We start from the raw sequence: 24,675 nt of genomic DNA on the forward strand, positions 1-24,675 counted from the left end.
GTTTGCCGAGCACAGGCAGCAGGGCCGTGGTCCTGCCCCCAGCCCCGCACAGCCCCCGGCATGGCGCAGGATGCGGCCCCCGTCCTGCTGGTTGTCCTGGCCAGGCTGGTGTCATCCACGTGGCATGAAGGTGAGTGCTGGGCTCCATGGGGATGCAGCCTGCGGGGTCCTGCTCCCATCGGGGGCTCGCAGTGGGGATGGAGGGAGGGGAGCAGGGTGTGGGTGATGGGCAGAGCAGCGGTGCCTGTGGGGTACGGGTGCTGGGGGGGAGCAGAGAGGGTGCTGGGAGGCATCCAGAGAGGAGCAAAACCAGCTCTGCATCACGGCTGCAGCATTCCCGCTGACTCCCTGCTCCCACGGGACGTCGGATGCAGATGTTTGCTTGGATCAAGCACGCAGTCCCACAGCCGGGTCAGGGATCAACACCTGTGTCCTGTTTAGGGGGGTACCCCCTTCCCTGCCCCCATCCCCATCCCATTCCCATCCCGTTGCCATTATGCCAGCACAGCTGGCTCGGGATGCTCCTACCCAGTGTCCCCAGGTGAGAAGGAACGGAAAGGGAATGTCTCAATGAAATGGCACATCTGCCTGCAGGGACAGAGTGCGATCCATCCATAGAGCCCTGGTGAGGGGCTCGGCGGCACCCCAGGAAGGATCCCTGCTTGGGGGGGTCACTGACATCCCCACCACCAGCCCCACAGATGTCAGCCCTGCTCCGGTCCCCTCTGCTCCCCAAGGCAGCGTGGGAAGCACATTGGGATGAAAGGCTTGTGGGAACGAGTGGGCAACTTCATGGAGCTTGTGGGAAGCGGCAGGGAATCGCTCCGTAATAAAGTTCATGTCAGAGAGATTTGTAATGGAGTTTCCTCCGCGGGGTTGCTGCTGGGCATGGGCTCTGTGCATATCCCCTTCCTAAAGCCTGGAGCAGGGTGAAGGGGAGTTGCAGCCCCAGCAGGGGTGCTGCTTTACCCGGGGTCCCTTCGCTGCCCATCGGGAGCAGGGAGCACGGTGGGACGGGATGGATGGATGATGGCGAGGAGGGGGCCAGCGGAAGCACAGCGGAAACGTGAGCTCAGAGCTGGGGAATGCCGTGGCTGCCGCGGCGCCGAAGGGGAGGACAGCAGCCCTCAGCCCCTGCCTGCTGGTCCCTGGCCCATGGGGGGACATGAGGATGGCGCAAGGCTGTCCTCCCCCTATCCATGGGGCCGTGGGTGGTGTGGGGCCAGCCCTTCCAGCAGCTTCACGCTCCCTGATGGGAGCGGGGGGCTGCAGCATCTCTTGCTTTGGCCAGGGGCTCTGCTGGGATGAGAGGGCAGCTCTGTTCCTTTGGGATGCTGGATGGTGCCACGGAGCGGGTGGAAGGGCTTCCCAGCAGCGCAAAGCCAGGGGTTGGTGCCAGCCCGCTCTGTGCCAGCGCCTGTTTCCTGCCATAACCAAGGCTGCCTCTGCCACTGTTTAGTCTGCAGCCAGCGCCAGCACACACAGTGTCACTGGGGACTGGGCTCGCTGTCTGCCAGGCTTAACCATTGATGACAGCCCCAGGAACAGCAGGACGGAGATGGGAATCTCTCATTGGGGTGTTCCAGGGCCGGAGGGTGCATGGAGGCATCACCACCTGGGTGCTGCTTCAACCACAAACCATCACACAGCAGCCTCCTCGTCTCTTTCCTCCTCCCCAGGGTCCGGTTACTACCCCTCCGAGAGCCACACCAACGAGGTGTACACAGAAGACGTGCCCCCAGAGCCTGCCCTGGACTACCACCGAGGTACCCTCACCCCAACCCATCCCTCGGGGCTCCCCATGGGCACACTGGGTCACAGTGGGCCCGGGTACCCCCCTCACTTGGCTCCTGCCCCGCAGTGCCGCAGTGGTGCGCCACGCTCAGCATCCACCGCGGCGATGCCACGTGCTACTCGCCCCGCGGCGGCTCCTACCGCAGCACCCTGGGTACCCGCTGCGAGCTGAGCTGTGCCCGTGGGTACCGGCTGGTGGGGCCCAGCGCCGTGCAGTGCCTGCCCAGCCGCCACTGGTCCGGGATGGCGTACTGCCGACGTGAGTGTGCCCCGCATCCCCAGTGCGCGCCCTGCCCTCGGGTATGGCTGGGGAACCGTTTCCTTCCCTCCCCTCTCGGCTCTGTCCATGGCAGAGATCCGGTGCCATGCGCTGCCGGCGGTGCTGCGCGGCTCCTACGTGTGCTCGGCCGGGGTGCAGATGGATTCCCGCTGTGACTACTCCTGCCTGCCTGGATATCAGCTGGAGGGGGACCGGAGCCGGGTCTGCATGGAGGATGGGCGCTGGAGCGGCAGCGAGCCAGTTTGTGTAGGTAAATTCTCACCCTTTGTCCTCACAGCGCCGTGCATGCAAGGAGAGCTCACCTCCATCCCTGGGGTGCCTGCAGGTATCACCTCCACATCCCACCCAGGCATTGCTGGGTAACAGCTCCTGCACCTTGTGTCCTTGGGCCCCTATCAGTGATGCTCCCAGAGGTGGTGTTATCCCCAAAGCATGGGTAGTGCAGGGCACATTGGTCCAGGGCTGAGACATTCCACAGCAGGTCTTGCTGGCTCTGGGATGCCTGTGCTATGCATCCTGGAGCACAGCACCCTGGGGTGTCCAAGCACTGGTACCCAGCTCTCACAGCCCAGCCCCAGCACTCACAGGTTTCCCGACTGTCTTTTCTCCCTATGGGCAGACATGGAGCCTCCCAAGATCCGCTGCCCGGATTCCCGGGAGCGCATAGCCGAGCCTGGCAAGCTGACTGCCACCGTCTACTGGGACCCCCCCCGTGTGAAGGACTCTGCGGATGGCATCATCAAGAGGTGAGGTGAAGGTGCTGTGGGCATGGCTGGGGCTATGGCCCGTGCTGGGTACCACTGATGGAGAAACCCATCTGTTGGATGCAGGGTGATGCTGCGGGGCCCGGAGCCCGGCTCGGAATTCCCTGAAGGAGAGCACATCATCCGCTACACAGCCCATGACCAGGCCTACAACAGAGCCAGCTGCAAGTTCAGCATCCGCGTCCAAGGTGAAGCCATCCCCAGGCTCCTCACCCCATGGCTGGGACTGTGCCCCATCGCCCCTAGCCCTCACCAGCCTTCCCCTTCGCAGTGAGGCGCTGCCCCGTGCTGAAGCCCCCGCAGAACGGGCACCTCTCCTGCACCTCCGACGGCAACAACTACGGGGCTACCTGCGAGTACCAGTGCGAGGGGGGCTACGAGCGCGTGGGGACCTCCCTGCGGGTCTGCCAGTCCACACAGCAGTGGACGGGCTCCCAGCCCATCTGTGCACGTAGGTGCGGGGCAGGGTGAAGGGATGGGGAAGGGGAGATGGGGTAAAACCCTCCCCACACGCTCCCCTCTCGCCCCAGCCATGCAGATCAACACGGATGTGAGCTCGGCTGCCAGCCTGCTGGACCAGTTCCATGAGAAGCGCCGTCTCCTCATCATCTCAGCCCCGGACCCCTCCAACCGCTACTACAAGATGCAGATGTCCATGCTGCAGGTGAGGAGACCCTCCCTGTGCTCCCCTTCCCACCTCCACCCCAGCATCCCGTCGCCATCCCCCCTCCCATCCACAGCAAGCTGCCTGCGGGCTGGACCTGCGTCACATCACCACTGTGGAGCTGGTGGGGCAGCCACCGCACGAGGTGGGACGCATCCGGGAGCACCAGCTCTCCCCTGGCATCATTGAGGAGCTCAGGTAAGGGGGGACCATCTCTTACCTTGGTTGTGGACAAACCAACCCAGCTACAACCTGTTGTGCTGGAGGGGCTTGTGCAGTGTGGGGCACCCCCATTAAGTCTGAATGCAGCATCCCCAGACCTGAGGAAGCGATGGGAGCCAACACCCCCAGGGAACACAAGCCTTGTTGGACGGGGTGGGCAGGCTCAGCCCTCCATGCACCCCACTCCAGCCTTAATCCCAGCTCCTCTCGCACCCAATCAGGCAGTTCCTGCGTCTCACCCGCTCCCACTTCAATGCGGTGCTGCTGGACAAAGGGGGCATGGACCGGGAGCGCTACATCACCCCCGTGAACCCCGACGAGCTCTTTGTGTTCATCGACACCTACCTGCTGAGCGAGCAGGAGGCGGCGCGGCGGGCGCAGAGCGGGGACCCCTGCGAGTGAGGCAGCGATGGGACCCCCTCGGACACCTCCCTTCCTGCTTTCCCTGTCGCCCACTGCAGAAGAGGAGCTGGGTGCCGGGGAGCTGCAGGGAAGGGGAGCCCCGCGCCGGCTGCTCTGGCACAGAGCATGGATGGGGCCATGTGCTGTAGGTGGGGTGGCTCACCAGGACCATGGTGGGTGACACTGGAAGGCCTCTGCTCAACCCCAGGGCAGGGGGGATGGGGAAAAGAGGGGACAGGCAGGGCAATAAATAGCCTCTAATAGAGCAGCTTCACCATCATCAGCACAAGCTGAACCCACTCCCTATGCCCGGGGTCAGCCCTGCTGGGCAGGGTCCTGCCATAAAGTCTGTATTCAAAGCTACAGCCCCACGCTCAGCACAGCCAGCAGCAGCCCACTGAGGTCTCAACATCCCACCCTGCCCCTCGCTTCCCCTTACCAGCCATGGGCACCCTTCCTGGGAGCAGTTCTGGCAATAGAATTAACTTGAAATAAACATATTTGTTATTAAAAGTCAGTGCTGGAAGAAGGTGTGCTGAGGATAGGCTTGGGAATGAATGCTTCCTGGGGAACGCCATCCCCAGGTGACCCTGCATGGCTCCATCCTGGCCGTCTCCAACACCATCATCATCTCCTGCCAGCGCTGGGATGCCCAGGGCTGCCCCAGTCCTGCAAGCAGGCAGCAGGAGAAGGGTGGAGAAGGCAAGGAGGGAGCAGACTGTGAAACCCAGGGGGTGGGAGGAAGAAGAATGGAAAGAACTAAAAACCCAAACACATCTCCAAGCATTCTGCCTGGGGGGAAATAAAGGGAGAGTCCACAAGGACTCCAGTTCAGCCTGAAAGCTGGTGCAAAGCCTAAGACAAAAGGAAAACCCTTTAAACAAAGCTGGGCCAAGAAGACTTTCTGCCCGAGCCTGTTTAGAGAAGGTGATGTTTATTAAAGCATAAGGATAAAACAGAACAACCCACGTTTGGCAGCTCTGCTGGGCCATGCAGTGACTGCATTCCCGAGTCCCAGTGCCTACAGCTTCAGCTTGGCCATGGTGGAGCGGAGCTGGAGCGTCCCCTCTGCCCACGAGCCCGGGTACTGGCACATCTTCTGCCATAGGTTCAGCTCCTCACCCGTGGAGTCCATCCAGTCCACAGCTTGCCCATTGCTCATGCCTGTGGGAAGGAGGGATGTGGGCAGAAATCACTGCTCCTGTCTGCAGTGAAGCAGCCCCAAGCAGGGCTGCTTGTGCCCATGGTTTGATGGACCCCAGGGCTCCTCATCCCCATGGTTTGATGGACCCCAGGGCTCCTCATCCCCATGGTTTGATGGACCCCAGGGCTCCTCACCCCCATGGTTTGATGGACCCCAGTGCTTCTCATCCCCATGGTTTGATGGACCCCAGTGCTTCTCATCCCCATGGTTTGATGGACCCCAGTGCTTCTCATCCCCATGGTTTGATGGACCCCAGTGCTTCTTATCCCCATGGTTTGATGGACCCCAGTGCTTCTCATCCCCATGGTTTGATGGGCCCCAGGGCTCCTCATCCCCATGGTTTGATGGACCCCAGGGCTCCTCATCCCCATGGTTTGATGGACCCCAGGGCTTCCCATCCCCATGGTTTGATGGGCCCCAGGGCTCCTCATCCCCATGGTTTGATGGACCCCAGTGCTTCTCATCCCCATGGTTTGATGGGCCCCAGGGCTCCTCACCATTGCCCACTCCAAGCCTGACACCCCCAAGGAAGTCATTGCTGGACAGTGGCTCCCGGTCCCAGACCGTCAGCTCCAGGCAGATGTGCTGCAGGTCCTCAGGGTTGATGCCATTGTAGACGAAGGTGTGGTTGTAATGAGGGTTCAGGGTCTTCTTCACCACCGGTGTCTTCCTTTTGGAGGCTCTGGTCTTGTGCGGCAGGAGGTAGCTGGGGAAGCAGCCCCTTGGGCTTAGCAGCATGTCCTGAGCCCACCTTCCCTCACAGGGCTTGGGAATAAGGACCACTGCAAGGGGCTGGGGCTCTGCTCTGCCTCCTCTAAAGCTCCTCAGCAGACTGCAAGCAGTCTAAGGATGGCAGAGGGCAAGGACCAGAGGCTGCTCATCCCAGCTATGCTGCCTGGTGGCTGTGGTGGCAGTTGGAGCCCTGCCCTGCACACAGTGTCCCACCAGCAGAACCCAGGGGATTTGGTACCAAGAGCATCTTACCTCTGGGCAGCCAGCACAGTCCCTTCCCTCCCCATGTCCCCACAGCAGCGCTAGGAAGTGCCCTGGGATGCAGCCAGGGAGCACAGCGCCCATCCAGGACCCACACTCACCCCTTGACAAAGCTGTCCGAGGTCCCCCCGGATTTGGCAGCTGTGAGGTTCCTGGCTTCTTTGATCCAGACCTGGAGCTCGCCACCTTCCCCTGTTTTGCCTGGGAAAAGCCCACCACAGCAACAACCAATCAACCCTCTTTTCCACCACCTTTCTAGCAAGGTTTTGCTGAACATCACAGAGGCAGGCACAGATCCCAGCTAGATCTACCCCTTACTGATGAGGTGAGGGCAGACAACTGGTCCAGCCCCATGAAGGCACTGGGACCACTCGGCCAGTCTGAGGACAGCCAGGTCTGCCCGACTCAGAGCATCATTGCAAGCACAGCAGAGGGGAAGCCTGCAGTGGCACCATGCAAGAAACCCAACCCAGACCCAGCTCTCATGGCCACAAGCAGGTCCCACACACTACACATTGATCCACAGCACTCACCCTTCCTGCCGTCCCCAGCGACAGGGTGCTTGGGAGATGGGATGTACTTCATGGACACGACCAGCTCCCCCTTGTACTGGTGGAGACCGGCAGCATCCACCCCAATCTGCAAAGAGAAAGATGTAAACACTGCTGGAGGGTAAAGTGGACATGGTGGTGGGTCTGGCCTGCCTGCAGGACCTCCCCATGCTGTGCCAAAGGGCCTCTCCTAGATGTGGTTTAGCTGGTACAAATGCCTATGGACCATCCGCAGCATCACCAGGTCAGACTTTGGGATCCTTCTTTGGCTCCGTCAGTTCCCTTAAGAAACCCTATTTAGGGGTTTCCACAAGCCCCAACACCACAAAACTGAGCCCACACTATGAGTTAGTCCAGAGAATGAGCCTCAAGCCCAGCAGCAGCATCTGCTGCCAGGGAGCTGCAGTAAGGCCATCCCTGCTTTGCTTTGGAATCACAGCAGGATGTTCAGGCCAATTTCCACCAATTGTTTCCCTGCATTGACTCCAACTCCTCCCAGCTGGGGCAGAGCCAGGAAACAGCATGGAAATACTTGGTGGAGCACAGACAAGCTCCACAGCATCACACAGGGGACTTAGTGAGGAAAAGAAGGGGGGCTCTCTGCCCTTATTAACTATAACAGCATTGCTGCCTGCTGCTGGGGGCTTCACTTCCCCAAGGGTCTGACTTGAAACAAGCCTTTGGCAGCTCCTGCATCCCCCATCGAGGTCTCCGCATCCCCCCGGGCAGAGGGATGCTGCGGGCACAGGGCAGCACCTTGCCGTGCAGGGGCAGGAACTCCTCCAGGTGCCTCTGGAAGTCCCAGGCGTGCAGGGGCACCTCCACCTCGCCCAGGAACGTGTTGCGGCCAAAGCGGTCGTGGTGCCAGACCGAGAACTGCAGCGTCCTCTCGGGCAGCAGGGACCTGTGGATCTCGTACTGAGGGGAGACAGGACAAGCTCCGTGAGCAGGCAGGGGCAGGCCGGGCGCACGCATCAGGAGCAATGGGTGCACACAGGATGCTTGTCTTCCTTCCCAACCTCAAAGTGCTGGGGCAGTGGTGCAGGAGACCATGCTCTCCCCAGAGCCCGTGCAGAGGCAGGACCAGGGCTCATGGCATCCAGCCATCCCACCCCATCCCACCACAAGCGGAGCTCTACCAGGCCACCGAGCCTCAGGTGCTGAAACCTCAGCAAACACAGAGCTATAGGAGCCTGGGAACCAAACTAATTCCCACTTTCCAACCCTGCCTCCCTAGGGATGCGCCGCCAGGCTCAAGGATGGAGCCAGCCAGTCCTACCACCTTATGGAGGCTGCAGTGGGGATGGTGAAGGGCAGCACCAAGTGCCTCTGGGCTCAGAACTGCCTTCTCTCTGCCCCAGCAGCCACGCTGCTTTCCCTACAACCACTGCAACCTGCCTGCAGTGGGTCCAGGAGCCTTGTCCATGGAAAGCAGTGCACAGGGTAAGCACAACCAAGCCCTGGGGGATGCCATAGAGCCAGGAAGGCAGCCTGTGACCGCATCCACATCTGCAGCTGCACCTCCACCCCACCATGGCCCCAGGGCTTGACACCACAGCCCCATCAGTCTGGGAGTGGGTCTTCCCAGCCTTCAGGGTGTTTGGATACAGGTTCTTTGCAGAGCCCCCCTACCATGGTTTGGAGCGCATCCCTCCCCTGGTTGGTCCAGCAGCATCCTCAGGGCTGAGAACCTGCATCCCAGCCTATCGCCCTCACCTTGAGCAGCTCATTGTACAGGGGGTTGATGGTGTTGCGTTTGATGGTTGTCTTGCGCTTCCCCTGCCGGGATTTGTCGGGCAGGAGGTAGGTCTTCACGTACCTGATGGGAGGAACAGCGCCGAGGTCTCACCACAACTGACCCCCCGAGCCTCTCAGGGCAACCCCAGACCTCCTGCCCTGCCAAGGCATCCCCCCACAACCCAGCCATCACCCCATGGCTCTCACGGGTTGGAACGCTTCTTGCCCTCGTCCCCATAGGCCAGCTGGCGGCACTCCTTCACGTGGATGAACAAGGTCTGTGTCTTCTGCTCGTAGCTCAAGGAGAAGGAGATCCCCCCGGTGACAGCAACGCTGCCAAAGTCCCCAGCCTCGCTGTAAATGCTGACCATGCTCCCCAGTGTGCTCTGGAAGGCACGGCAGGGCTGAGCCAGTTCAGCATCGTTTACAGTCCCTCCTCATCCCTTATAGTCCCTCTTCATCCTTAGCAAAGCCTCTTCTGCACAGCCACCCTCATCCCTGCGATTGGGAATGGATGCTAAGTGCATCCCATCACACGCAAGCTCCATAGAAGAGAGGTGGGTCTCCCTGTTTTGATTCCCTTCAAGCCCCCATACCCGCATCTCTTGTCCATGCACCCCAGAGGCTGCCCACCCTGCCTCCCTCCCACTCATTTCCCTTCTCCATCATCTCTTCCTGCAGCGGAGCAGAGCATGGCCCCATGCCATGGGGACTCTGGAACAGGTTGCCCAGGGCAGTGGTGGAATCACCATCCCTGGAAGTTCAAAACCATGCAGATGAGGCCCTCAGTGACATGGGCTAGCGATGGCCTTGGGGTGATGGTTGGACTTGAGGATCTTAAAGCTCTTTTCCAACCTGGTTGACTCTATGATTCCATGACTCACGGAGGAGGTGCCACTGCGCATGCTGCCCCGGGCCACCCTCTGGCGATGGATCTCCACCAGGTTATCAATGTCCTCTTCCTCCTCCTCCTGCAAGGAGATGGACCAGCCATGTATGGGGAGCATCACCAGCCAGGCACCAGCTCCATGGCATGATGAGGCTCTCACCAGCTCCGTGTTGAGGCCAGGGACTGACTTGCTCCTGTCCCCCAAAGAGCCGCCTTCCCCCACGAAGTCCTCGGGGCGCAGGTCAATCACCGACTTGGTGTAGTCTGCACAAGGGATGGGGAGGCAGGAGCAGCCCTGCTGCTCCCACCCGCACCAAAAGCCCATGCCAGCACCCAAACCCCCCTGCACCGCACACAGCGCTCACCCGCCGGCCTCACCACCCGACGAGGGTTCTTCTTGAACATCATTTCGTGCTCATCCAAGGCGCTGCTGCGGCTCCCCACGGCAGCATCCTGCGGAGGACAGGTCCCGTCAGAGTACGGCAGGGATGGGCATCCCATGGGGATCCCGGTCCCACACCCAGGACAGGGCACGTACCCGTCCTGACAACACGTGCTTGGAGTGGAGAGGGAGGGTCAGGCTGGAGGCAGCAGGTCCTGCTGGTGCAGGAACCTGTTTTCCATCTCGGAGAGGGGTGGCTCTCTCCAGGGAGTTACTCCTGTGGAGGACATGGAAAGGTTTGTCCCAGGCCAGGGGCAGAGCTGGGAGAACAAGGGCTGGCCAGGATGTGCCATCTCCCCACAAGCTCCCTGGGGTACTCCAGCCTGGGAGCAGAGGACCTGCCTGCCTACAGACAGGCTTCAGCCCAGCTCACCCTCACTAGGCTGGGAGAACCACACTCCACATGAAGGTCCTTACCCAACCCACCCGGGAAGCCCCTCACCTGCCCCCCAGCCCACCAGGACTCGCTCTGTAGCCATCCAGGCTCATGTTTTCCATGGATTCTGTGTCACTTTTGCCATCCCGAGGGTCTGAGGCATCTGGAAACAAGCTGCAGACAAACCAAACCACAGGTATGTCCTGTTTGGCAAGGAGGAGCGACTGAGAGGGAGCTGCTGTGCCAACACGGAGCCAAGCAGCATCGCTCCCATCCCTGCGGCGATGCCTGGGGCTTGGAGCGGAGCAGACAGCGGGATCCTCACCTGGGTCCCTCCCGGGGTGCTGGGGGGCTCTGCTTCTGCACTGGGGAGGAGCTTTTGGGCTCCCCAAGCTGGGCTTTCTGGAGGAGGGTTTGTCCCACGGTCTCCCTTTTGCTGGCTGGAAGGAGAGAGGCATCAGGAGAACCAATGCACCAAGCCCATCACTGGAGCAGGAGCTGCTCCCAGCCAACCAGGGAAAGCTGGAGCATCCAGAGGGATGCAGGAGGAGGCACGGCTGTGGCACCCCTACCTGCTGCCTTGTGCCGCAGGGACAGCCGCACCATGTCGCTGCCCAGCCGGTTGGCAAAGCGGTTGACCCTCTGGTCATAGAACCAGTCACCTGTTGTCTTCTTCAGCTCGCTGCAGGGCAGGGGGGCAGTGAGGGTGGGCAGGGGGACACCCTAACACCACCCTCAGTGCTGCCACAAGCCAAAGAGAGCACGATCACAGTGGCACATTCAGCAGGTGATGATGCACCGGGCAGATGATGGACCCAGCTACACCACCGGCAAACATGGGAGCAAGATGGGTTTTATAGGACAAGAACAGCCAAGAGGAAGGACCTGGGGTGCTTCCCAAGGCTGCACAAGGGGCATGGCAGGATGCTGGGGTAAAGTAAGTGGGGAAAAGGAAAAGGGGGGCATGAAGACCCAAGAGTGAGTCACAACCCAGCTCTCCATCACCCAACCATGGATGCCCACCCTGGGAAGTGACAGCAGAGACATCTGCCCTGTGCTGAAGAAGGCCAGCAGGGGTAGTCAAGGACCATGGAGCATCAAGCAGGGGTAAGTGGGACTAGGAAAGGGCCAGGAGGGGCATGCAGCAGTCCCAGCCCGGGTACTCACGCCTCCTTGGAGCAGACTTTGCAGCGCCAGGCACTGTTGGGGCCGTAGGTGCGGCAGTCCCGACACACCAAGTGGTTGCAGCCCCGGCAAGTGTTGGCCTTGGGGTTGACCCGGCCCAGGCTCTGCTGGCAGCGGGCGCACGTCCGCTCGCTGTAGCGCTGGCTGCCGCGCTTGGCCCCCTTCCGACGGATCTCCAGCAGCTCGTTCTTGAGGCGCCTGCTCGGACCCCAGCAGTGTCAGAGCCGCGACGGCGCCCATCGCCCCTTGGAGCAAGGCAACCAGCGCCCTGCCCGGCCCCAGCCTCACCTGATCCTCCTCTCCTCTGCTTTGCGGAGCTCCTCATCGCGCTGCAGGACCTGCAGGATCAAATCCTTCTCCACATCCGACAGGAAGGACAGATCCACGGCCTCCGACATCGCTCCGCCCGGGATCTCTCGCCCTCAACCAGCAGTATCCGGACGCGTCCGTGCTGGGAGCAATCCCTGCTCTCAGCACAGCCGCATCCCGGCTCGCAGCCCCGCCGGGTCCCCCGGTGCCCGCAGCCGGGGCAGGGCTGGCTGCCTCCTCCTCCCAGCCCCGAGCGCCCGCACCCAGCCGCCTCCCGGCCCTGCCCAGGGCACGGCGCTGCCGCGGGCCGCCCGCCAGCCCCGCTGACCTCAGCCGGCTCTGCGGGACCCAGCACAGCCGGGGGGGAAGAGCTGCCCCGGGCTGCTGCACACACACACACACACCCGCACCGGGGGCGGTGAGGGCAGGATCCGGCCGCGCTCCGCACCGCACCGGCAGCGCCCGCCCCGACGGAGCCGGTCCCGGAGCGCCCACCCGGGGGGTCTCTGCACATCCGACGGCACCGGCGAGCCGAGACGCGGACGGCGCTGGGAGCGGCTGCTACCGAGCCCGTTGGGAGGGACCTTCCTGCCCAGCCCGAGGCCAAGAGGAGCGAACGGACGGGACCAGGAAACAACGACGACACCGAGCCGGGCCGCCGGGCGGGCTCAGGCGGCAGCCCCGCGCCTGACCGGGACGGAAAGGAAGGGAACACCCGCACCCCCCCCCCGTTTCCCCGGTACCTGCCTCGGCTCCGGCCGGCGCCTCCCGGCAGCAATGGGAGGGAACGAGGAGGGCGGTGCCGCCTCCTTAAAGGCACCGCACCCGCCGCACCTCCGGCACCGACGGCGCGGCCCGGGCGGGAGGCGGCGCCCGGCGCGTCCAACCCCGCGGTTGGGGCTCAGCAGCCGCCTCCCCTCGGGCACAGCTCCGGGTCCCCGGGGACGGCTCCCCCCGGCACGGCCCGCTCGGTGCCTGGAGCAGGGTGCGCTGCCCCCGCTGCTTCCCCGCACGCAGCCCTATGGGAAGGCAGCTCCTCCCAAAGAGCACACACAGGCCGGTACGAAGGGTACAGCCACCAGAACTGCCCCTCGGGGTCCCTGGGGTGCCCTGCACAGCATCAGGCTGTGGATTGAGACCCGAGCACCACGGCCACGGTGTTCCCCAGCTCTGCCCGCAGCAGGGGATGGCCTCGCTGCAAGGCTCCAGTCTCTGTTCTTGTCCTTCGTGGGCAGATATGGTTGCTGTCGGGCTCCTTGTGCCCGCAGCAGCACAGGCAACAGGGAAACAGGACGAGGCGTGGGGCTCACAGCGTGGGAAGGTGGCTTCGTGGCACACAGGGTGTGGGAGTGAGCTGGGAGCAGCCCCAGAGCAGACGTGAGGGCTCTTCCCACACGCTGGCTGCATCCCAGGGATCCCTGCCCTAGGACAGAGGCTCCCAGCACTGCAGGAGGAGATGGGACATCTACATAGGGGAAAATGCACCGAGACACCAAAGGACCTGGGGGAGATCCCTCGGGGATGAAGGTTTCTCTGCAACACAGGTATGGACACAAGGCTCATGCAGAGGGCTTTGGGCTCATAGGCAGAAACTTTGTTCCCTGAGCCCCTCCATACAACACCCTAAGACTCAACCTTCTCATGCGATAGCCCCACACTGGCACCAGTGTTCATGTTTTAAATAGACACCAATACAAGAGGTAAGAAACATCCTTATTTCTGCAGAAAGGTGAGAAGAAACTGAGATGAACAGACCTGGTTCCAGTACACTGAAAAAGCATGTTGGTAAATGGAGACACAATGCCTGTCCCTAACTTGCTGAAATGAAAAGCAGCAGGAACCCAGGGTTTATTCAACCCTGTGGCGCTCTCCTGCCTGAAAATGGAGCTGAAAGTGCCACCATGTGTCCAAGGCAGTGATGGGCAGGACTTGAGTGCTCTCAGCCCCAGCTTGCTCCATCCTCATCCTGGATATGGCTCCTGGAGGGATATCCCATGGGAGTGCATCCCCCAGTGCCACCTCAAGGCACTGCCACTGGGAACAAGGGGATGCAAAGCACATCCAAGCTATCAGCAGGCAGCGGTGGCATCTCCCACCACCCGAGCTTCAGCATCACCGTCCTGTGGGATCTGAAGTGATGGGGGAGCTGGCAGTGGGCTCTGTGGGCAGTGTCGGCCGGCACTCGAGGTCCAGCACGAGGTGATGCACATGGGGTGCGTAGGACTTCACCGCCTCGATGTGCAGGATGCTGGTGCTCCACGACTGCCCATGCAGCTCTGCCAGCAGCCCCCGGATCCGTGATGCTGTGGCTTCAGCCCATCTCTTCCACTCAGGTCTGATTCTGGCCCTCTGTTTCTCCTTCCCACCACTCTCTGCTGGGTGCTGTGCCTCTGCATCAGGGCTGGATCCTGCTGGGACAGACTCCACGTTGTGATGGATGTGGAGAACACCACCCGTGGCCTTCTTGAGGACGCGGCATGCCACCGGCCAGCCCTCCTCCGAGCTGGGAATGAGCCCCAGGTTCACCCTGTCCGCCACGTCCCGCAGCTCCAGCTGGAAGGAGAGACAGGGGTGGTGAGGGGATACAGTGCGGGGATGGGGTCCGTGGTTGGGGCAGCGCTCACCTCCCGGCTGTCCCCGTGGTGCACACGACAGCGGTCCTGCACGCCGTTCAGCACCAGGTTCCTCCGCAGGGCCTCCACGGCGTGGCTGTTCCACTCGCAGGCGTGGGCAAAGGCGGCTGCTGCATGAACCAGGTAGGGCAGGGTGAAATAGCCGATGCCTGGGGGGACAGGAGGTGGCAGCAGCTGAGGGAAGGGTCCAGGCACCTCCCCTGCGGCAGGGTGGGATGTGATTGACACCCTGGGTCTCTGAACCTGCTCTGCTCTGGGTTGGAACAAGCCCAGACACTGGGGAATGGAAATTCATCCCTCCCTCCTCCTCAAGAGCAAAATCTGTCCTATTTACAGAGGAGCTTATTTTACCTAAAACAGGGGAAGTTCAGGTTAGATAAAAGGAAGAAGTTCTTTAGTGTGAGGGTTCTGAGGCACTGGCACAGGGTGCCCAGAGAAGCTGTGGCTGCCCCATCCCTGGCAGTGTTCAAGGCCAGGTTGGACACAGGGGCTTGGAGCAAGCTGCTCTAGTGGAAGGGGTCCCTGCCTGTGGCAGGGGGTTGGGACTGGAATACCTTAAGGTCCTTTCCTTCATGAAAGTGTATCCATACAGGCTCAAGACATTTATGGGAGCCTTTCAGAAATTATATGAGGGCAAATCTTTCCCCTGGATCCACATGATTCCCATGACCAGCACTAGGTACACAGCAGTGCAAGGTCATCTGAACTGTTCAAAGGCACCAGGGACACAGGAGGGACTGCAGTGCCAAGTTAACTGAGGGCCCACAGACCAGGCAGCAGCTCTAAGGCTGGCTATTTTTCCAACCCAGGCTGGAAATGAAGTTCCACATCCACCTGGATGCCACAGGTCCCTGCACCACTGTTTTCTGCCCTGCCAAACCCCTCCGTTACCTGCATAGAGATCCACCAGCACCTCCCCGGCGCAGGGCAGCGATGCCACCCGCAGCTTCTCCGTGATGTTGCCGGATGAGAACATGCACTTGGTCACATCAAACGTGTACCTGGGAGACACCACGGACCCGGTGAGGGCAGCCCCTTCCCTGCAGGGGCCACATCCTGCACCGCAGCTCCTGCCCTACCTGATCCCATTGTCCACGTGCTCCACCCAGGGGTCCTGGCCCAGCAGCAGGGTGACACTGGGGGACCGCATCCCGCCTGGCAATACCCGTCCTTTCCTGGCCAGCCGCCGCGCACCCAGCGCTGATGCCACCGTCTCCCAGAGCACCGGACCTGCAGCAGCGCATCCATCCCGGGAGCTTTGGGAAGAGCTCTGCGGGCAGGATGGGGCCGGCAGACCCTGTTTCCCTTACCCAGCTGCTCCCAGGGCGCAGCCCTGAGGCTGTCCTCGCTCAGCAGCACCAGGTCCCCGTGCCGCTGCCAGGCGCGGGGCACATCTCGCTCCAGCTCCTCCGACCAGCTCTCGCCCAGCAGCCGCAGCAGCTCATCCTGCAGCCTCTGGGCAGGCGTCCGCCGGCGGAGTGCCCTGGAGGGGATGGGATCCTGCGGGAGGAATGGGGCACGTGGGGATGAGACCTTTCCATGCTATAGCAGGGCTCAGGGGCTGTCCCAACCTGGATGCGGACCAGCCCACAGGGCATCTCCTGCGGCAGGCTCAGCAGGGAGAGCTTGTCCTCCAGCACGGGCAGGGCCATGCGGCCCCCCGGCACCTCCTGCAGCTGGTAGCGCCTGTCCAGGAGCTGCTCTGCTTCCAAATGCTCCCTGGAAGGCCAAGGCATGGTTAGGACCTCCCCAGACCCACAGCCCACCCCACTGCAGGGAAGAGACCCCCGGGTGTGGGGCTGGGCGCCTTTGCCTGCACCCTGAGCAGACACAGGGCTCCCATTTCCCCCTCTAGGCTCACCTGAGGCGCTGGGCAAACCGTGGCTCCGTGGCCAGCGCAGGGATGAGGATGGGGACATCCATGGTCTCCATCCTGCCAAGCCCCAGGTTGGAAGGATGTCACCGGAGGGCAGGGATGTGGCTGCCTACCAGAAGGACACGGGCTGCAATGGAGAGCCAGGGTCCCTGTCACTGCCATGCCGGGGACATCAGAGCCCCGGCTGCTATCCAGGGCAGGATCTGGCTGCTCTGGGGTGACCAGGGATGGGGTGACCGGGGCAGTGGGGTACCCAGGTGATGGGATCCTCTGGGGAGGGGATGGGGACTGGGTGCTGCATGGAATGGGGTGCCAGGTGGTGGGATAGCTGATGGGATGGGGTGCCCGGGGTGTGAGGGAGGGGGTGCCCGAGGGAAGAGGTGCACTGTGGTGGGATACCCGGAAGGCTCTGCCTTAGGGCCGGTGCCAGGACTGGATTACTGTGGCCGCGGGGCTGCCCCGGGAGCCGGCACCTCGTGTCCGGCTGTCCCGGGAAGGACTCCGCAAGGACCCAGCGCCCCTCGGCCCAGTGTCCCTGTACCGCCATATCCCGGTATCCCAATATCCCGGTACCCCGGTGTTCCGCTATCCCACCCGCTCCGTTCCCTGCTCCTACCGTGTTTCCTGCCGGAGCGCTTTCCCCGCTACACCGCCGCCTCCATGTGCGCTGCGGGTGGAAGCGGAAGCGTGGGGACGGTTGCGGTGCCGGACCGGCGGCGGCGCGGGGCCCGGCGGCGCCATGGCGGGGCTGTCGGTGCGGGACCCGGCCGTGGACCGCTCCCTGCGCTCCGTGTTCGGTCAGCGCCGCGCTGCCGGGGCAGGGATAGGGATGGGGCAGGGATGAGGGCGGGCGTTGGGGCGAGCGGGCCGGCCGGGCCCGGTGTCACCCCCCGCGCTGACCGGTGCCCGCCGTCTCTGTCCCGCAGTGGGGAACATCCCGTACGAAGCCACGGAGGAGCAGCTCAAGGACATCTTCTCGGAGGTCGGGCCCGTGGTCAGCTTTAGGTGAGGGTGGCGGCTCCCTCCGCGCTTCCTTTAGGTTCCTTTAGGGGAGCGTGGCAGCGGAGCGGCCTCGGGGCTGTGCGGCTGGGGGGGGCCAGGCACTGAGATCCTGCACCGGGGTTCCCTAGGGATGCAGGGCATAACGGCCCTAGCGCAACAGCCCGTGGTGGGGTGGAGGAACTGGGCGGCTTTAAGGCCCTTTCCAACCCAGATTGTTCAGTGATTCCATGGGATCACAGAATCCCAAGGGTTAGAAGGGACCTCAAAAGAACATCTAGTCCAGCCCCCCTGCAAGAGCAGGGTAACCTCGAGTACATCACACAGGAACTTGTCCAGCCGGGCCTTGAATATCTCCAACGTAGGAGACTCCACAACCACCCTGGGCAACCTGTTCCAGTGCTCTGTCACTCTCACAGTAAAGAAGCTTTTCCTGATGTTCACATGGAACCTCTTATGCTCCAGTTTACACCCATTACCCCTTGTCCTATCACTGGACATCACTGAGAAAAGCCCAGCTCCATCATCCTGACACTCACCCTTTACAGATTTGTAACCATTGATGAGGTCACCCCTCAGTCTCCTCCAAGCTAAAGAGACCCAGCTCCCTCAGCCTCGATCTCCAGGCTGGAGGTACTGGTGGCACGGAGCTGGGGCAGATAAGTCTTTAGGTCCTGATGAGGCTCTGTGCAAAGAGATGGGATTGCTCCACAGGGATGTTTTCTTGGCTTGGCACCAGGCTTCAAAGAGCTCTCAGTGAAGGGTTTGGGAGTCTCAGGAGCAGCCTTTGTGGGGTTATGGGAAGCATGGGGCTTGTGCTGGTGGCTTTCCTGACACTGGGGCTTTGGGAACAGCCATCAGACTGGATCCAGGATGCCTTTTGGCTCTCAGGTAGGGATTGACCTGACTCCGATGCCTTCACTCCTGCGTGGTGCACCCCAACATCCCTCTTCAAGCACTGGGGAGCGGTGGGCACTGCTCGGTGCCTGCACTGCCCTCAGTGGTGTGGTTCTCTCCTCCTCGCTCTGCAGGCTGGTGTATGACAGAGAGACAGGCAAACCGAAGGGCTATGGCTTCTGTGAGTACCAGGACCAGGAGACAGCGCTCAGCGCCATGCGGAACCTCAACGGGCGCGAGTTCAGCGGCAGGGCCCTGCGCGTCGACAACGCCGCCAGCGAGAAGAACAAGGAGGAGCTAAAGAGTGAGTCTGAGCTCGGTGCTGGAGCTGGGTGCGGTGCTGGGCCTGCCCTTTTCAGCATTACATGCCCCCCATGGGGGCTGGCATGAGACTGCTTCCATGAGACCTCACAGAACTGGCCTGCTCCAAGTGATGCAGCAAGTAGTTTTGCAGAGGGATGCATGGGCTCAGCTGTTTTCTCTCCCAGATGATCCTGTTTTCATTGCTTCCTTTTCCTTATAATGGTGTGGGGCTTCCCTTCTGATGAGCCCATTACAAACAGTTCATGTTGCCATAGGAGGTCACGAACTCTATTGCAGGCTTGGGCACAGGTGCACCCATCATAGAGTCACCCTACGGGGACCCTGTCAATCCTGAAGATGCCCCTGAATCCATCAGCCGGGCGGTAGCCAGCCTGCCACCCGAGCAGATGTTTGAGCTCATGAAGCAGATGAAGGTGAGTGGAAGGCTGCACCCTATGAGCACAGCTTCTGTCATGGCTGCAGCCCTTGTGCCTTGCTGGAGCTCTGATCTCGTGTGTCTTCTCAGCTGTGTGTCCAGAACAGCCCCCAGGAAGCCAGGAACATGCTGCTGCAGAACCCCCAGCTGGCTTATGCCCTGCTGCAAGCCCAAGTGGTCATGAGGATCGTGGATCCTGAGATCGCACTGGTTTGTCCATTGCTGCCTTGTCCAGGGTTGGTTCGATATTGGTAGCAGCCCGTTGGGGGTGGAACAAAACTCTTGTCTCCTTCTTCTGCCCCTAGAAAATCCTGCATCGCCAGACCAGCGTTCCTCCTCTGATCTCAGGCAACCAGCAGGCAGTGCCGGGGCCAGGACCTGGACCAGGACCAGGGCCTGGGCCAGGGCCAAACGCGCAGCTGAACCCACAGAATACCCCCTCATCCCAGCCACAGCCCATAGTAAGAGCCTACACGGTGCACGAGCTGTGCAGGGCAGAGCTGAGCATTGCCAGCTCCAGCTCTCCCTGCTGGGGGTCCTGTGCCTGGGTGCTGAGGCTTCCCTGAGGTCTGGTTTCTCTCTCAGCAGGGTGGGATGCACGTGAACGGCGCTCCCCCTCTGATGCAGCCACCCATGCAGGGAGGAGTGCCAGCCCCAGGACAGATGGCAGCCGCTGTGCAGGGCCCCGGGCCCATGGCCCCAGGAGGTGAGTCCTGAATGGGTCCTGAAGACAGACCCGCCATAGCCAGAGGCTTGGCTCCATGGGAGCACACATAGTTCCAGACCACGTGTCGTGGCTGTGGCTGCTGCCAGCAGCGGTCCAGAGAGTTGGCTTATTCCTGTGTTCAAGTAAACCTCCAGATCCTTGCCTGGGAATGGGGAGGTATTTGAGGGCAAAGGAGTCTGATAGTAGTGCAGGGATGGTTGAGGAGGGCTGTGATCTCTTCCTGTTCCCCCTCAGGTGGGATGCAGCCGCAGGTTGGGATGCCAGGCGGAGGACCTGTCCCGTTGGAGCGTGGACAAGGTAAAACGCACATGGGTCAGTGCTGTGTGCCATGTGAGCCTCCAGTGGGGCCCGGGCCATGGGTGCTGAGCAGAGCTGCACCAAGAGCCCCTGCCGCCTTCCCATCCCTGTACCTGGGTCTGTTCGCTTAGGCGCAAGGCTGCGGCACCAGCTCTCCTGCTCACACACACGCCACTTTGTTCTGTGCCATGGTGTGCTCTGGAAGCCAGGAGAGCTGCCAGCCCCTGCAGAGCCCACCGAGCGGGACATGCCTATGTTTTCCACCTCTCTGTGAGCCCGTGTCTATCCCTGTGCTTGTGCAGGCAGGCAGAGCTTGCCCTTGTCTGGTCCCTGTCCTGCTCCTCCGCTGCCTGGGTGCTGGGAAGCAGCTTGAGCTGCAGCCGCGCCGCCGTGCCCGGCAGAGGGAGCTGGGCCCTCGCTTTTGCATGCACAGAGAGGGCGAGGCTTGGCAGGGAACTTCCCAGGGAATGATGCTTGCCTTTCCCTCCGCAGGCACGGTCTGTACGGCCCAGCCCCGCAGCCGGATTCCTTACGGTGCACCCGCCGGGTTCCCGTTCTCCCAGTAATGAGGCACGCAGGCACTTGGCACCCCTGTTGCCTTGACTTGTATCATAGGCCTTGTTTCAGGAACCTGTTCTGAGCCCCTCTGGTCTTAGGGGCATTGGACTCTGTTTTCTTTGGGGTGGGCACCATCTTCCTGAGAGCAACCAGGTAGTTCTTGGCACCCAGAAGGTTTGGAGCAGGCAGAAAGCTGGCACTGGGGAGTGCTGTGGGAGCTGTGAGCAGGGGCAGGCGCTGGCTGTGCATCGTGGGGCACAGCGTGGCCCTGCAGCATGCCCGTTGTCTCAGCAGGATGTCCTCTTGCCTTGCATGTCACACAGTGAGTGAGGGAAGGGTCGTGCCAAGCAGTCTGTCACGCTTGTAGTGTAAGAGGTTGATCAAGCCAGACATGCAGCATGAGCATCCCCATAGGTTTTTGTAGGGGACTCGAGGGAGTGGAGGTGACCCTGCACTGTCCCAGAGCTGAGTGCATGTGTGCATACACTATTTACGTGTCTGCTCTTCTCCCTCTCTTCCTGCTGCTTGCCCAGGGAACCTGCAGCTCTCGCCCGTGGGACCTGCCAGGCCTGCGTCTATCGAACGCGTTCAAGGTATCCCAGTATCCGCCTGCTCCCTCCTGCCATGGAGCTCGTGTGGAGTGTGCAGAGAGCAGCGCTCCCCCGGCTGTGCTCAGGGGCTGCCAGGTCCCTCTCTGTGCCCTGCTTGAGAGGAGGAGGCAGGATGTCCTCTGGGGCTGGAGGAGAGAACAGGCTAGGGCCAGGCACTAGTAGAAACAGAGAGCCTGCTTGAGAGCACCTTTGCTTAGGATCCGGCCCCTTTGACACCTCACTACCAGGTCTTGCTTTGCTCCTGGCCTCACATCAGCAGGGTGTTGATGCCCGTGCTTGTAGGGCTTGCCCTGGGGGCACCCGCACTTGGTTTGGCCACCTGGAGCTATAAGAACCCTGAGGCAGAGCCAGAGAGGGATGAAACCAGCAGCCAGAGAAGGAGTTTTGGTGCGCTGTGGCCGTGTGTGAGGGGCTGCCCCGTTGGCAGTCAGCACGGCTCACCCACCCGCACCAGGGGAGCAGTGTGGGGCTGCCCCACACCCTGAGAGCGCTGGGGGACAGTGTCAGCACCGCACTGGTCATGCAGATCCTCACGAGCTCTTGTGTGTCTCCCTGGCAGTGCCCATGCCAGACCCGAGGGCCCCTATGCAGCGTGGACCTCTACCTGCTAGTGGCCCGCCGCCCCGAGGCCTTTTGGGAGATGCCCCGAATGACCCTCGCGGAGGGACCCTGCTCTCAGTCACTGGAGAAGTGGAGCCCAGGTGAGGGGAGAGGGAAGGAGAGGAGCTCTTGGCACCATCCCCTGCCCAAGGGTGACCTCTCGCTGAGGACAGGGATGGCACCGTGTGTGGTGCTGCCCATGGGGGCTGGCCCGGTTCCCCGGGGACGGGGCATCCCCGGGGTGGTGGCAGCAGCCCTGTGGCATGGGGCTGACAGCACCCGTCCCTGTGCCAGCCTCACCCTCCTCCCCTGCGCCCGGCTTCGGGGGCACATCCCAGCGCTCTGCCCAGACCGTGCCAAGCCAGCCAAGTCTGATTCACAACTCTCTCGCTTTTTCTCCTCCTCCTGCTTTGCTCTCCTCGTCTCTCTGCGTCAGAGGTTACCTTGGGCCGCCCCACCAGGGAGCCCCTATGCACCATATGCCTGGGCATGACAGCCGGGGCCCCCCCCATGAGATGAGGGGGGGACCCATGGGAGAACCCCGACCACTGATGGGAGAGCCGCGGGGGCCCTTGATGGATGCTCGAGGTGAGAGAGGGGGCATGAAATAATGGGTGGCTTTAAAGAGCACAGACAAGGAGTCAGAATGGAGCCCACTGCCCCAGCAGGAGGCACAGGAAGGGGTTTGGGCAGTGGAACAACTGACTCCAGGGCAAGGAGGGACAATCCCATGGGGTAAAGGTCTTCTTCCAGGCATGTCCCCTCTGCCCCAAGGCCTGCACCTTCTGACCCCCAGACACAGGAGGTAGGGGGCTCGCTCCATGCTCCCTGCATCACTGCTCTCTCCAACATCTTGCCTTGTCTTTCCTCTGCAGTTGGGAGAGATCCCCGAGGGCTGGAGCCACGAGGATTGGAGCCACGAGGGCTGGAGCCCCGGGTGATGGAGGCGCGAGCCCTGGAAGCACGAGCCCTGGAGGCGCGAGGGCTGGAGCCAAGAGTGCTGGAAGCCAGGGCTATGGAGGCCAGGGTCATGGAGCAACGGGGCTTGGAGCCTCGAGGGCCCGGTCCCAACCCGCGTGGCCCCATGCCTGGTGGGATACAGGGTCCTGGGCCGCTTAGCATGGGAGCCAGTGGCCCGCAGGGGCCCCGCCAGGTACACACAGCACCTCTGCTCGGTTGGATGCTGGTGGTGTCTTGTAGATTGCAGCTGGGTGGGGATTGATCACATCCTGCAGCAGCAGCACCTCTGGGAGTGAAAACCTTTGGTGGCTCTTAAGGAGTCAGGGCATCCATCCATCTCCACAGGCACTGCCCATCTGCTGGGGACAGGACAGGGCTTGCGCCTCTCCACCTCCTTCTGATGTGCAGGAGTTGGAGGGGCAGGAGAGTTCGTAAAACCCATGTTTCTTCATGCTCCGGTGTCTTCAGGCTGGCCGTGAGGGTGTCCATCTGATCGTCTGCTTTATGTTCCTGTATTCACATGGCTGAGTCCAGAGACCCCTTGATCCTCACTTCATCTCTTGTGTTCACAGGTTCCTAACATGGCAGGGGCAGGCATGCAGGGAGGAGGCATTCCTGGAGCAGGAGTCCAAGGAGCTGGTCAGCCTGGAGGCTTTAGCCCTGGGCAGAGCCAGGTCACCCCCCAGGATCACGAGAAGGTGAGAGAACAAAAGGGAAAGGGTGAGACATTGGGAGCAGCACTTCCTACGTGCCTCACGGTGGTGGGAGCAGCCGTTCCTGGCTCTGGTAACCCTGTCTCTGACTCCCCTGTCCCCACAGGCAGCTCTGATCATGCAGGTTCTGCAGCTGACAGCAGACCAGATCGCCATGCTGCCCCCGGAGCAGCGTCAGAGCATCCTCATTCTGAAGGAGCAAATCCAGAAGTCCACAGGAGCTCCATGACAAGGTGATGTCCTTAACCCAGCCTGTGCCTGCTCCCCTTCAGTGAATCAGAGCTCAGAATGGGGCGCTACTGTTCCTCTCCATGCTGGGCTCACTCTTCCCCTTCCTTCTTGCAGCCCTTGCTGGTGTGTGGTGAAGGTGATGCTCCATGGCAGCTGCTTCCCGTTGCTGTCTGAGCTGATGCTGCGTTTGGGAGAGGTTTCTCCTCCCCACATCACATTTTCCTTTCCCATTCATCCTTTTGTTTTTTCCTGTGTGTATATTTTATGATGGTTGAAATAAAGTGGGAGGAGGGTTTGAGTAGTCATGTCTCCAGTTGCCTTGTTTGGTCCCTCATGAAGGCCAAATGGGACTGTTGGGTTCTGGGAGCATCCAGGCTAATGCAAACCACTCGCCTTCCTCCCTTCTCCCAGCACTAGAGCAAGGATGGATTTCTGATGTGCCATGCTGTTGTTCACAGCTCTCCACAGGGGGTAAGCAAAGGGCAGGATGGGGAGCTCGGCTTTCTATCCCGTAAGTGATACAGCAATTGGATACCACCCCAGCCTGCTCGGGGAGAGTGGTTTTCCCTCTTCCCTACATATGCTGGAGCAGGATTTGTTGCCTTTGCGTGAGCTGCATTTGGATCATGGAATGGTTTGTGCTGGAAGGGACCTTAATGCTCATCCAGTTCCAGCCCACTTCAAAGCAGGATTTCCCGAAGCAACATCCAGGGGAAAACTGGAGGTGGTGGAGAGCCGTGGAGAGCGCACCTTGCAACACACGGAACAGCGTTTGCAGAGCAAGCTGGGCTATACGCAGCTTAAAATGAATCATAGAATGGATTAGGTTGAAGGAACCTCAGAGCTCCTCCAGCTCCAACCCCTGCCACGGGCAGGGACCCCTTCCACTGGAGCAGCTTGCTCCAAGCCCCTGTGTCCAACCTGGCCTTGAACACTGCCAGGGATGGGGCAGCCACAGCTTCTCTGGGCACCCTGGGCCAGCGCCTCAGCACCCTCACAGGGAAGAGCTTCTGCCTAAGAGC

At 61.5% G+C, this 24,675-nt stretch overlaps 4 protein-coding genes across 8 annotated transcripts; 2 read left to right on the plus strand and 2 right to left on the minus strand.

Annotated features, from left to right (window-relative positions):
• Positions 1-60: 60 nt before the first annotated feature.
• On the plus strand, positions 61-4,126 carry SRPX2 (sushi repeat containing protein X-linked 2; the record flags this gene model as incomplete). The annotated part of the gene is made up of 10 exons (XM_080624896.1): positions 61-130; positions 1,680-1,766; positions 1,862-2,053; positions 2,148-2,324; positions 2,694-2,820; positions 2,905-3,026; positions 3,110-3,289; positions 3,369-3,502; positions 3,579-3,700; positions 3,946-4,126. 10 exons carry the CDS (start codon positions 61-63, stop codon positions 4,124-4,126), a joined length of 1,392 nt encoding a protein of 463 aa, XP_080481022.1.
• Positions 4,127-5,147: 1,021 nt separating this feature from the next.
• Positions 5,148-11,901, minus strand: SYTL4 (synaptotagmin like 4; the record flags this gene model as incomplete). Its single annotated transcript, XM_080624912.1, has 16 exons — positions 5,148-5,290; positions 5,828-6,036; positions 6,425-6,524; positions 6,857-6,962; positions 7,631-7,792; positions 8,591-8,693; positions 8,819-8,997; positions 9,496-9,582; positions 9,661-9,764; positions 9,866-9,953; positions 10,039-10,159; positions 10,385-10,492; positions 10,644-10,758; positions 10,891-11,000; positions 11,486-11,701; positions 11,792-11,901. The coding sequence occupies 16 exons, from the start codon at positions 11,899-11,901 to the stop codon at positions 5,148-5,150; spliced, it is 2,061 nt and encodes a 686-aa protein (XP_080481038.1).
• Positions 11,902-13,924: 2,023 nt separating this feature from the next.
• Positions 13,925-17,012, minus strand: TRMT12 (tRNA methyltransferase 12 homolog; the record flags this gene model as incomplete). Its single annotated transcript, XM_080624484.1, has 8 exons — positions 16,938-17,012; positions 16,307-16,448; positions 16,017-16,164; positions 15,756-15,945; positions 15,525-15,675; positions 15,337-15,446; positions 14,437-14,594; positions 13,925-14,365 (listed from the first exon to the last, which is right to left on the minus strand). Exons 2-8 carry the CDS (start codon positions 16,375-16,377, stop codon positions 13,925-13,927), a joined length of 1,269 nt encoding a protein of 422 aa, XP_080480610.1. The 5' UTR covers positions 16,378-16,448; positions 16,938-17,012.
• A 15-nt stretch (positions 17,013-17,027) lies between these two features.
• On the plus strand, positions 17,028-23,901 carry CSTF2 (cleavage stimulation factor subunit 2). 5 transcript variants are annotated; one of them, XM_080624943.1, is made up of 15 exons: positions 17,028-17,118; positions 17,248-17,326; positions 18,352-18,521; positions 18,818-18,954; positions 19,047-19,166; positions 19,262-19,417; positions 19,542-19,662; positions 19,918-19,980; positions 21,072-21,131; positions 21,709-21,850; positions 22,186-22,337; positions 22,625-22,902; positions 23,282-23,407; positions 23,529-23,655; positions 23,768-23,901. In XM_080624943.1, the coding sequence occupies exons 1-14, from the start codon at positions 17,061-17,063 to the stop codon at positions 23,649-23,651; spliced, it is 1,785 nt and encodes a 594-aa protein (XP_080481069.1). In that variant the 5' UTR covers positions 17,028-17,060; the 3' UTR covers positions 23,652-23,655; positions 23,768-23,901. The 5 variants fall into 5 exon arrangements, with proteins under 5 accessions (XP_080481069.1, XP_080481070.1, XP_080481071.1 ...); XM_080624944.1 differs by having other exon boundaries at positions 19,545-19,662; XM_080624945.1 differs by lacking the exon at positions 21,072-21,131.
• Positions 23,902-24,675: the final 774 nt, after the last annotated feature.

This window comes from Psittacula echo, assembly GCF_963264785.1.
Source record: "Psittacula echo genome assembly, chromosome: 8".
Taxonomy (NCBI): Eukaryota; Metazoa; Chordata; class Aves; order Psittaciformes; family Psittacidae; genus Psittacula; species Psittacula echo.